The sequence below is a fragment of the Centruroides vittatus genome, unplaced genomic scaffold, assembly GCF_030686945.1.
Source record: "Centruroides vittatus isolate TY-2023 unplaced genomic scaffold, ASM3068694v2 contig_854, whole genome shotgun sequence".
NCBI classification, from domain to species: Eukaryota; Metazoa; Arthropoda; class Arachnida; order Scorpiones; family Buthidae; genus Centruroides; species Centruroides vittatus.
In genome coordinates this window covers 805,567-818,461 of record NW_027122558.1, presented here as the reverse complement: position 1 = coordinate 818,461, position 12,895 = coordinate 805,567, and the positions used below count along the sequence as shown (strand labels likewise).

The 12,895-nt window shown below is 32.2% G+C and overlaps 1 protein-coding gene across 1 annotated transcript in view; it reads right to left on the bottom strand.

Moving 5' to 3' along the window:
* Window positions 1-3,552: 3,552 nt before the first annotated feature.
* LOC136982571 (mitochondrial fission regulator 1-like) overlaps window positions 3,553-12,895 on the bottom strand; it is a 28,486-nt gene continuing 19,143 nt past the window's right edge. Inside the window, exons 6-9 of the mRNA XM_067279094.1 lie at window positions 12,459-12,643; window positions 12,076-12,221; window positions 3,876-4,068; window positions 3,553-3,760 (exon numbers count right to left, since the gene is read on the bottom strand). Coding sequence (XP_067135195.1) covers window positions 3,683-3,760; window positions 3,876-4,068; window positions 12,076-12,221; window positions 12,459-12,643 — 602 coding nt within the window. The 3' untranslated portion in view covers window positions 3,553-3,682. The remainder of the gene's footprint in view (window positions 3,761-3,875; window positions 4,069-12,075; window positions 12,222-12,458; window positions 12,644-12,895) is intronic.

Genomic DNA, 12,895 nt, shown 5'->3' with positions numbered 1-12,895 from the left:
AAAATAGACATTACATTGTTCTGAATACAACAAAATGATTTGTAAAGAATATTTTGTAAGCCCTAGAAATCATCCTTTATACACAAGTTTTGGGAATAAGATTTCAAATTAAAAAAGGAATTTTGTAAAAATGTATCCCAATTGTTAAATAGTTTAAAACAACAATCACTGGAATTGAAATAATTGCTAAAAATTATTTTGACAAATTAAAATTACTAAAATAAAGACAAAATTTAGAAAATGTTGAAAACCCATCATATTTTAAATTTTATCTGGCATAATAATTCAAATAAAATGCAAATCTTTCTGTATCATTTTAATGGCAGAACTTTTTCCATAAATCTGTGGCAATAATAAAATGAGATTGAAAATTTGATTTTAAAGTGCAATGAGCAATTAATTATGACAACATTGTCCCAATTAAAAATTGCAGCACTGCATTGTAATTCCAGTCAGGAAGTTTATACATCTAGGGTTCCTATGCACCTGGAAAGTCAAGGATTTTCATTAGTGTTCAGAAAAAGTCGTGGAATGTCAGGGAATTTGTTAAAAATTGTTAAAAAATCAGGGAATTTGCTTCCTTGGCTGCTCTGTTGATTTTTTGCTGTCAATATGCTTGACTAAATGTAGCCATCTACAGGCAGCAAGAAGTAATGTGGTGCAATACAACTTATGAAAAAGGATGCAGAATATTTTCAGGACTCAAAATTTCTCCTCCCAAGTTTCTGAAACAGCTACACAAAATAAATACAGTAGAGCGTCGATAAGTGGAATGGCTGGAAAGTGGAACGATTTTCAGTCGGACTGTGTCGTGCTGAATCGAATGTTTTTGATACTAAATTTACTTCTAAAGTATAATTTTCATGTTTTTTATATTCTTTAATATATTTATTTTGTTTGTACAAAATGCAGAAATAATTTTTAACGATACGATAGCCTCAATGATTATTATAAAAATTTTTGTTAGGCTTAAAATCGACGAAAATTCAACGCAAAGCGACACGCAACGGAGAAAAATTCAACAGGAAGCGATACGCGACGGAGAAAAATTTGAACGTCGGACAGGTTAATGTATTTTTTCGTACAAAGTCGGAAACTGGAACAAATCATTAACTGGAAGGACCCCAGTCCCCAATTGGTTCCACTTATCGACGCTCTACTGTAATACCATTTAAATTATTTATCATCATTTTTCATTTTAATAATTTTGACTGCGTAACAATGCAATTTCTGATTTTCAGTTTTAAATAAATTTCCTGAACTTTATAAAATACTAATAGAGATAAATTTAATAAATATATGCTTTTGTACATGGATTATATAGAATTTGAAAAGTAATAATAAAAAATAATTGTTTTTTTTCTTTTTTTTCAAAGCCTTGTTTTATTTAAAATTCTGTTATTAATCCACAACCATAAATCTATATTTTATTTTTAATTTTAATAATTTGGCAATTATAAAAAATATTTTTTCTAATTGACAGTTATGTTTTGCTTCTCCAACATTATAATCAGTTATGTATGTGCATAGGTAGTCAAATGCTGTTTTATTTTGTTAATGCTCTAAGGGACACGAGGGTCAGGGAATTTGTACAAAGTTGGTCAGGGGAAGTCATGGAAATTAAAATAAAAATTTGAGTAGGAACCCTGTGTATAGTTAATTGAAGCCTTGGGCCCCCTAAGCCTTCACATCAGAGTTAGATGAAAATTGAGACCAGTCATAGAATGAATTTGTCAATACTAAAAAGTTATCTTACAAAAAATAAACGAAATATCGAGAATTTCAAAATACAGTTGACACCAGCTAATCTGGACGGTCCTTGCTGGATTAGCGAGCATTCTGGATTACCGAAAATGTACAGGCCTAATAGTCTAAAGCTTGCCTATAGACAATGAATGATGTGATCTGTTATCTTTTGGTACCAATTCTTCTTAAGAGACAGGCAAGCAAATAATACAGTACAATGACATTGACTTACATTTCCACAAAAACAGAAGCACATAGGTGATCATACTGGAGGGTATGCTGGATACTTGAGAGGCCACTCTACGATAATGTGGTTTTTATGAACCATCCAATTATTGTTCAACTTTTTAAACTGGTATTTCAGTCTCCAGGTAACAAAAAGTCATACACTTGGGCATAAAAACTTTCAGTAATTATACAGTTTAAGGGAATAGGAGTTTTATAATTATTATTTTTTAAAAAGGTGTATTTAATAGACATTTAGAGAACGCATAACATTTTTCTGGGCGATTCGTATATAAAGTGCTATAAACAAAAAAATCATATGACTACTGACCGATTCTGCACTGTTCCAGCCACCATTGCTTAAAGTAGTTTTTGTCGTGGAGTGGCGCACTGTACGGCGGACGCAAACGGAGAGTGTCGCGCGACATTACTCGATGCCTCCGGTCATGTCATATATCATAATATACTATAGTGGGTATTTTGTAATTAGAAACTTATTATTATGTTACTGGTCATATTAAATGAGTTAATAACAACAATAAACATAAATTGGTAAAATTTTACCTACGTGCACTGTCGTGGCAGCGGTCGCGACTGTTCGTGCTCCCGACGGACTCCTTTCGGATGGGAGCCGCCGGCAGGCTGCCGAGTGTATAACGTCACTAATTATCGATTCACAGTAGTTCTCAAACAGACGTATCAATAACTGATAATGTTATACACTCGGCAGCCTGCCGGCGGCTCCCCTCTGGGAGGAGTCCGTCGGGAGCACAAACAGTCACGACTGGAGGTGCCACCACGACTGTGCACATAATAAAATTTGACAGTCACACGACACTCTTCGTACGCATCTGCCGTAAAGTGTGCCGCTCCACGACAAAAACAACCTTAAGCAATGGTGGCTGGAACAGTGCAGAATCGGTAAGTGGTCCTATGATTTTTTGTTTATAGCATTTTAACATTTTTCTGGGCGATTCGTATATATTTGTTTTCTTAATGTCTATTAAATACACCTTTTTTTAAAAAAATAATAATTAAAAAAAACTCATATTCCCTTAAACCATATAATTACTAAACTTTCTTCTTGTGCAGTACTACAAATAAAATGTTTCTTTAATCACTCTCAAACCTTTGCCGGTAAATATATTATTTAATTATCTGTTTTGGACATCCAAGCATAAATATTTATTTAAATTTAAATCTGCATAATCTTTTCTACAGTCTGTTCTATTCAGTATAACCTGAAGATGGCTGCTTGGATAGCCGAAAATGTCAGGTAATTAAAGAATAATTTTGTTAGTAATGATTTGAGAGTGATTAAAGAAGTGAGAACCAGTTCATGTGACATACTGAAATGTTTCTGAAACATCCAATTTAATTGAATTCTCAAATACAAATATATACTTTTTAATATATACAATTATCCTTTTTATAACACTAAAATTTACGTTCATTTTAAGAAAAGTAAAACTATATTTAATGTTATTTATGCTTATTTGTGGCACATTTCATTTAAATAAAAGGTGACTTTTATGAGCAACATGAGGACATTTTGACAGCTATTAGGAAATTCTTTGTTAAAATACAGCCATTAATTATTTACATATTTTAATGTAAATATTATCCTTGTAAAATATTTTTAATTTATTACAGCTTATATTACATACCTTTTACTTAAAATGTTTAAGAAGTTTAATTGTCTTTAAACAAGTTATTCATTCATTTCAGTTAGAGGAGAGAATAATTTAGTTTCTCTCTTTTTTACAGGCTTTAACATGAAGGGTCCAAACTAAAAATAAAAATAAAATAAATTTGTTATAAAACATTAATGCTTTGAAATAAACAAAAGTATTAATGATTCCAGAATTATTTATTAAATGAAAATATAGTTTTCAGTTTATTACCGGTTTATTCGTATTAGTTATGGGACTACTTTCTGCTAAACCTTCTGACAATTCTTGATTTTCTTTTTCTGGACTTGATTCGTGAGGATGAATTCTTGAAAATCGTCTCTTTAAAGCCACAGCCAGTAGTGTGGCTGGATCCGATGGATCACTGGGTAAGGGTGGTTTTCTTATAGGCGTTCCTCCGGGTGATCTGGAGTGAATTAAAAATTAATACGTATCAATTTATAAGAGCTCGAAGACATTAAGTTGAGATCAAGACAAAATATAATATAAAAATTAATTATACAGTTTAAATACACTCATTGACAAAAAAGTTACAAACCAAAGAGGAGGCATTGGAATTGAATGAATCTTTATTATTGCAAATGTAATGACAATTGTAATAAATGATTACAATATTATACCAAAGTAACAATTAATTGTTCCACAATTAAGTTGGAACTGTAGCAAAAGGTTTGTATGAAGGTTTGCAAACATTGTTTACAGTAGTGCCATCCAAATTTGTCCACAGATGTTGCAACTGCCACCCTAAATCTCTCTCATTGATATATGACATCTGCTGTCTCATCTGTTCTCACAAATGCTTGATGGGCAACAAATCTGGATACCAGACAGGCCAAACAAGTGTGCAATATGGCAGAGACATTCCTGGCAAACTCTACTGTGTGCAGTTGAGTTTTAGCTTGCTGGAAAATGGATATTTGCAACCTGCAATGAAAGGAGACACATGGAGCATAGAATTTCTTGAACATACCACTGTGCCACTGATGTCCTTCATATCACTACTGTATTTGACAGTCAGTCACTAAAAGTGACTGACTGTCAAATATAGCATGGTTCTCAGACTAGGATGCCAGCCGTAGGGTAGTGTGTCATTAAACAGTAAAGGTGAAATTGAAGCATTCACCAATGGTTCTCCACACTATCATGATGGTTGCCTGTTCTGAAACAAAACTGAGATTTGTCACTCAAGATATGTTGCCATTGTTGCATGTATTTTCAAAAAATTGTGATCATCATCTATTTACTCTAATCACAAAACTCTATAATGATGAATTTGTGTATTATCATATGAATATATAAATAACGAGCAATTACTTATTGTGACATCAATGCTGGGCTGCAATATATGATCTCCACCTCAAATTAGTACTGCAGTGGCTTACCCCTGTACATCATACTTTTCCTTTAACAATAGTCTAGCTGGTCATCTATTAACTGCTTCCATGGGAAAAGTTTTGAATTGAAATAACGTGACTTCCGGTTTGCATTGGAAGTTCGTATATAGTTAATTGGGGCCTTCTGCCCCTAAAATTTCCATATTTGGTCTTGGATTTCATTTATCTAACTCCATTCTTGAGATTAAGGACAGACAATGACAGATGGACAACAGTGGGAATTTACAGGTCTACAATTTTTATCAAATTGCAGCCCAAAAAAATAAGAGAGTCTTTCAACAAATGAAGACCCAATTAAGTTTGATATTAATGTGAAAAAAATTCTAAATACAGTAAAGCATCGATTATCCGACTCAATTGGGGACTGGGGTTGGTCGGATAACTGAAAAAACGAATAACCGAAAAGTATGAAAAAATACATTATTAGTATTGTATATTAGTACAGCCCATGTAATTTGTGTATTAGTATTGTATATTGCTACTTCACATTGAATTTTCATCGATGGTAAGCCTAACAAAATTTTTTTTAAAATAAAAATCATTGTTAAATTATTTCTTTATTTTGCACAAAATAAATACAGAAATAAATAAAAAATAGAAAATTAAGCCCGGTTTAAATACTGGCCTCCCTTTCATGGTCGAGTCAGTGTTTCCAGCTAAAACACGCAAAAATTTAACAAAGATAATATTAAAGTAGCCAAGACATAGCTAAATATTGTAGCACCACATCACTAGCGGACATTTGAATTTGCCGACTAGAATGCAGTCGGTTAACCCAGTGATTCTCAAAGTGGGGGTCGCGACCCCAAGGGGTCGTAAAAAATATTTGGGGGGGGGGGTCGCTGAAAAATTGATGCCAGATCAATTTTTTCAAATATTTTATAAATTTACTATGGATTCATGTTTAGAAATAATAGAAATAAAAAATATATAAAATAATTTTTACTTAAATAAATTGCACATATAAATAATATTTAAATACGAGCCTAACCCCCTCCCTCCGGGATGTTTTTCGACACACACTTATTCTTTGGGGGTCCTTTGAAATTTTTAAGTGCAGAAGGGGGGTCGCGGTCCAAAAAGTTTGAGAAACACTGGGTTAACCGACGTGACGGTCGATCGGGGGTCGGATAATCGATGCTCTACTGTATGTAATTAAACATTGTTAAAATAAAATTCTAAAAAATACAGTGTTTATTGTTAGGAAGAAAGTCTCGCTTTCTCTTTAATTACAGATAAATCTGAAATAGAAAGTGTTCTTTTGTTTTAGGGTGATGTAAGTATAGCTAACAGAAGTTTTAGATTTAGTACCAATGTAAATTGGTGCTAAATCTAAAACTTCTGTTAAAACATTAATTTATATGAAGCAATTTTATTTATTTTTTAACATAAAAATTAATGAAAATAGTAGTTCAATTAATAGTAGTTCAATGAAAATACCTTTGATTGAACTACTATTAATTTTGCTCTCAAAATGAATACATCTCTTGTTCATTCTCTGTATGATAAGTTCTATTTATACAAATAAATAAATAAATAATAAAATGAACAAACTTATTTACTGAAATACACTTTCCTTTTAAAACTTTATCATCTTTCCTCCAAATTGAATTGCTTTTTATAAAATTACATCTAAACCAAGCCTGACAAATCACCTGCCAAGAATGTTAGCGACACAACTCTGAAACCGGCAACTTTGAGTTACGTGCAACACGAGACTCCTAATTGTTTACAATGAAATTTATGCATCATGTCATTATTCCACAAGAAAATCTTTATAACTTATTCAAATTTTTATGCTTTAGTACTGTAACTAAAATTTTTAAAAATTGCATAAAAACTTGAAAGATAAGAAAAACTAACCTGCTAGAATACTTTCAAGAAGAGGATGTTCTAGCTAATAGAAAAAAATCAGTTAAATAATTCAAACAGTTGAATAGGAGTAAAAAATAGAATTTCAACAAAAACTATGAAAACAATTCTCAAAATGGATTTTCAGAGTTGCATCACCAATGTTCTTACCAGGCGATGATGATGATGATGATAAACAATCAATACTGCCAGATTTAAATCAGGCAATAATATGGCTAATTAATTATAAAGATATTACAGGTGTCTCTCATATAATGTGGTAGTTATGTTCCAGAAAAGTATTGTATTATGGGAATCCAAGCAATACAAAACATAGGGTTACATTCCAGAAGTTAGCAAAAGTATACTATCTTTATCGTTAATAAGAGAAATATATTTATTAAAGCAATTGATAATTTATTTCCAATCAATAATTAATTAACAATCACAATAATTAAAAGTACCTTATTATGTATTAATGTTAAGTTTAGTTAACCGAGGGTGTTTTCTTTTCACAAAGTGTCAGTGTCGTCTTGGCATTTTTGTCAATTTCAATCAGAAGTACTGGCAACATTTTCATATTTTTTATTTTTATCACAAAAAAGTTTTTTATGGACAACAAAATAAAAATGTTATTAATCGAAAATTTGTTCTAGCGGGTTGCGTTTGTTCGGTCGGGTACCGAGCAACTTTTTTTCAGAATTTGTATTTGCATACCGAGAAACCACCGCATTTTGTTTATCATCTTACAAACGATTACTTATCTACAGTTAAAAAAGTTTCATAGCACTTATCTAAAAATATTTAAATAAACTTAACTAAATATGAAGATTAATCTATAAAAAGAAAACACTGACAGTCTTAAGGGCTGAAGTCTGAAAGCAGCAACAATGACACCTGGTTAATAGGTGAGTCAGGACAAGGAAGGAAAAACTGCACTATCAGTTTTCATTAAAATAAACCTGATGAAAAGCACACAATAATTTTAAAATTTCAAAAATTCTAAAGTCCACAGGCAAATTTGAGACAGTGTACTTGCTTATTTGAATAAAAATTAATATAGAATAACGAAATTTACACTTAAAAATTGTGAAATTTTATACAGAGGTTTTCAAAACTGTGTTAGAGTGAAATCAGAAGTCGTGTTGTATGGGGGATATCCCCAATTTTCAAACCATGTAAGAGCAAAACTATGTTGTACAATGGATATTTAGGTTATAGGTAGGTGGTTAAAGTTCCATCTTGTGTTAAATTTAACAATTAGAAGTAAATAAATTAATTTAGAATATTCTGAAAGAAAAGATGAACCTCGAGTGGAATGCAAACATGCAGCTCCTACTTACTATGTTGATAAATTGCTAATTATGTTATCTGGACCTCTGTCCAATACAGTAATTCCTTGGTTATCACCAGTTGCCTCGCATTTCATTAACGTTCCCACGTGTCCTCACTGCTAATTTTGCAAAACCACACATTTTCCTGCTCAATGTGGCGTTGTCTCTCGTGCGAGCATTACCCCGCATGTCTAGCCAAACAACGGACATATTCAAAATTTCAGCGTGCAGCCAGCAAACTGTTAAAAATCTCAAGATAATTTCCAGTTGTTGCCAGCAAACTGCAAGTGTCTTTTTCTGTACTGGATACGCCAGCAAACAAGATGGCAGCCACCACGAGGCTCGTAAAAGCTTTATTTTCGTTGAAAATTTTGAATTTAATTTATTTGTCAATGAATAAACCCTGAATAAATTGATATTTGGTTAGTACATTAAAAGAATATTTTAATATACTAGTATATTTACGTAAGACATCACATAATTTTTTTTTAGTTATTAAAGTGTAATCTTAGGATTGATTTAATTATTTAAACTCCTACAGAAATTTAAAAAAATCTTCATCCCTATTTCTCTTTTTGAAATATTAATTTTTCATTAAGCTATTCTCATTAAATAAATTTAACATAACATGGAAGTCATCATCATTAGCCATTTTTATTGTTTTTCTCTTCTGAAATTTTCAGCAGTCAATGTTTGTGTTCTCTAGAAAACACCAGCCATTGCATCACTTCCAGCAGCATCTCACTGGATTGATGCTAAGATTTTGAATATGCCCAATTCCATTGCTTTCTTTTTAGCTTCTTCATGGGAAATGCCATGCTAAATGTTCATTTATTCTTTACATTCATCTATTATATTCATTTTATATTAATTTCTTATTGTTTTTAGTATTAAACACTATATTTATTTTTTATAAAATATGTTTTTGATATGTATTTTGAAGTGTCTAGAACAAATTAATTGGATTTACATTGATTCATATGGAAATAATTGCCTCGGTTTTCCTCAGTTTCGGATTGTTTTCGGACAGATTATTGGCGAAAACTGAGGTATCACTATATTTGCGTCCAGATCAATTAATTTAGAAGATGAAAATCACACAGACCATGTGCTATAATATACTCTCTGACAAAAAAAGTTATGCATTCAGATAGAATTGTTTGATTAATGCAAAACTTGGAATACAGCTATGTAAATAGGTCTGACTATATGCCAGCTAATGCCTTAAAATACTACCCCAGTATCCTATAAAAAGACTAGCATAGGCACGCTGGGTTAAGAATTTTTAACATGCCTGTTGTTTGTAGGTTTTCTGTATGATGCAGTCAGATTCATGGAATTTGAGAAAGATTCCATCACTGGGCCGAGGGAAACAGAAAGACCATTTTGCAGAACCGCCCACTTGCGTCATCCTGACCTGACTGTGGTTGGAGGTAGTGGATATGTAGAGGCACTAGATGCCCCCAGACAGCCCACCAGAAGATGATAATCTGATTATGAGAAAAGATCAAACAGCTACAATATCTTTGTCCATCATCCATACAGATGAAAGCCTCACTACAGAACCTTGTCTCTTTCAGTACATTGGCAGACAACTAATTTAGTAAAAGCAAATTTAGATGCATGGCAACTGCTATAGGTCCCCAACACAGTCAGCTTTGTTTGCAGTGGTACCATAACAGAAAAACACGAACTGCTACAAACTGGCAACTTATTGTCATTAGCAACAAATCATGGTTCTGTTTGGGAACGGGTAATTACTATATTAGTATGTAAAGCACCACTGGTGAGTGCTTCAATTTTACTGTTGATTGGTATACTATTCCACTGCTGATATGCTGGTCTGAACCATGCCATATATGACAATTGGTCACCATTTAGTAGTGGTGTGAGGAATATTGATGGCACAATGGCATATTCAAGAAATCCTATGCTTTGTAAATTTGAAACAGTTTCTTTCCTTTTTCTCTATTTCTTTAGCATGATGAAGTGCGAGCAATCAGACACTGGGCAGTTTTTCATTCATTATTTATTCAATTTCAGTTAATATGTGTGAGCCTGAAATGTATATTAACTGAAATTGAATAAATAAAGAATGAAAAACTGCCCAGTGTCCGATTGATCACACTTCATTGTGCTATAGGGGGGGAAAACCCCTATGCTCTCATGTTACCTTTTATGTCGGGTGCAAAAGCCATTTTCTAGCAAGATAATGCTTGGATGCATACAACAAGGATTTCCCAAAAATGTTTCAGTCACATTGCTTTACTTGGTCTGCCTGTTCTTCAGATTTGTCACTCATCAAGCATTTGTGAGATCAAATAGATGCCAGATTTGCCTTGTCTATGATGAGGAGAGATCTGGAATGGCAGTTGCAACATCTGTAAGCAAATCTATTGCAGGATAGCATATGATGCCTATATATCTCTCCATGCCTGACCATATTGCTGCATGTAACCAGGCAAAAGGTGGTTCTACAAGATATTAAAGGTTTTAAATAGTCCCATTGTTCCACAGAAAATTGTCCCCTTCTTAAGATACTGTAATGACTTATTCCCATCATCATTATATTCGCATAATAGTTTCATTTGATTCAAATGCCTCCTTCTTGGTTCATAGCTTTTTTTTGTCAGGAATTGTATTATTAGTTTATATAAATTTAAATATACACAAACACACAATTTTAGTTATTTGTACACACACACACACACACACACAAGAAAAATATTTTATAGTGTCAGTGTAAAGTCCCTTTGCGGTGGGCCACATCCACATGGCTTGGCTGAATGGTCCCACCATAACTTTAACTCTTTTGATGCAAGATCTACCTCTGACATCATTACTTTATTCCTGGAAGCACCTCCCATTTCACTGTCCACTGCAGAGGGACTTTACAATTGCATTCTATAAGATAGTCTAAGATAATAAAACAAAAATATATAAGTAAAATTTTAATTATTATTAGAAAAGTATCATTTTCTTATGATAGAAATATAATTATTAATCTAGTTTTACGATCTTTATAAATCTATAATTTATTTTCTATGATGATAATTTTAAATTAAATGTCAAGATAGGTTTTTTATATAAAATTTTTAACTGTATTAAACTTTTAATGTATGTTTAAATTTGTTCTTTTATCTACTATATATACGAGGGAGGTTTTCCAAGCTCCGACGGTCCATAAAACAAAGACAAGTGTAAATAACAAAATGAATTTATTACCAAAAGTTATGTACAAACATGGTTACTTTTCACATAATCACTGTGAAGATTGAGGAATTTGTCATATCTTTGGACAAGCTTTTCCATCCCCTGTTCATAGAATGTTGCTGCCAGTGAATTGAAATGGCCTTTACAACGTTGTTTTGAAGATAGTCATTAGTCTTAAACCTCTGCCCCTGTTAGCCATGTTTTCAGTTCAGGAAAGAGGGGAAATCTTCACACATTAAAAAGTTCCAAGCTGGGTGGAAGTCTTCACCACCTTTAAACGCCCAGTGCATAGCCCCGATTTAGCACCGAGCGACTTCCACCTCTTTCCCGAACAGAAAAAGTGACTAGGAGGGCAGAGGTTCGAGACTAATGACAAACTTCAAAACAACGTTAGGGTCCATCTCAAGTCATTGGTGGCAACATTCTACGAAGAGGGGACGGAAAAGCTCGTCCACAGATATGACTAATGTCTCAAGCTTCACGGTAATTATGTTGAAAAGTAACCATGTTTGTACCTAACTTTTGGTAATAAATTCCATTTTGTTATTTACACTTGTTCTTCTTTTTTATGGACCATTGGAGGTTGACAGCCTATGTATTTTAAATTTTCACTAAACCTACCTTTCCACATGTCTTAATTTAATGCTATTTATCCCTTTGAGTATTTCTGACATATCGGGCAAAGATTTTTTATCATCTGATCCATTAACAGGTTTATCTTTTGTGCTAGTAATTTTTTTTGATTTCTTTTTTTCATTTAATTTCACCTAATAAATAAACATTATATTTTACAATTACTAAGAATTTCAAAATCATAGAGCTGAAGATATTTTAACAGAATAATGTAGAATATCAGTTATTTAATCAAATCAAAATGTAAATTATTTCAATGTTAAAATCATTTTTAATTTTCAATAAACAATATATATAATTAAATATTTAAAAAATTTGAAATCTATAGTTTTGTGCTTCATTTTTTTAAAAATATTAAACAAGAATTATACCTTAGATAATTGACTTTTCGAGTGAAATTGCAATGGAGGAGGAGGAGGAGGAGGCAAAGGATGTGATGATGATGGCATTGGAGGGGGAAGTGGAGGTGGGGGTGGAGGAGGAGGCGGTGGCAACGAGGGAAGCGAAGACGTCGACGGCATTGTTTTGGCGTCCGAGGACGTTTTACAAAGCGAACCTAAGATTATTAATAAATGCATTAGATTATTCTAAATCAAGATATAATTTTTTATAATAATTTTAGATGTAATAATTATATATTGGACAAATGTATCCCAAAAAGTTTTTTCATTAAGTAACTTAAAATAACTCCATAAAAACCTTTAACTTAAAAATATAAAGAAAATTTATCATTTTGAAAAGCAAGATCTTCAAATTATACGTAAAAGTTTTAATTCTGAATTTTGTAAATAAGTAAATAAATGAATAA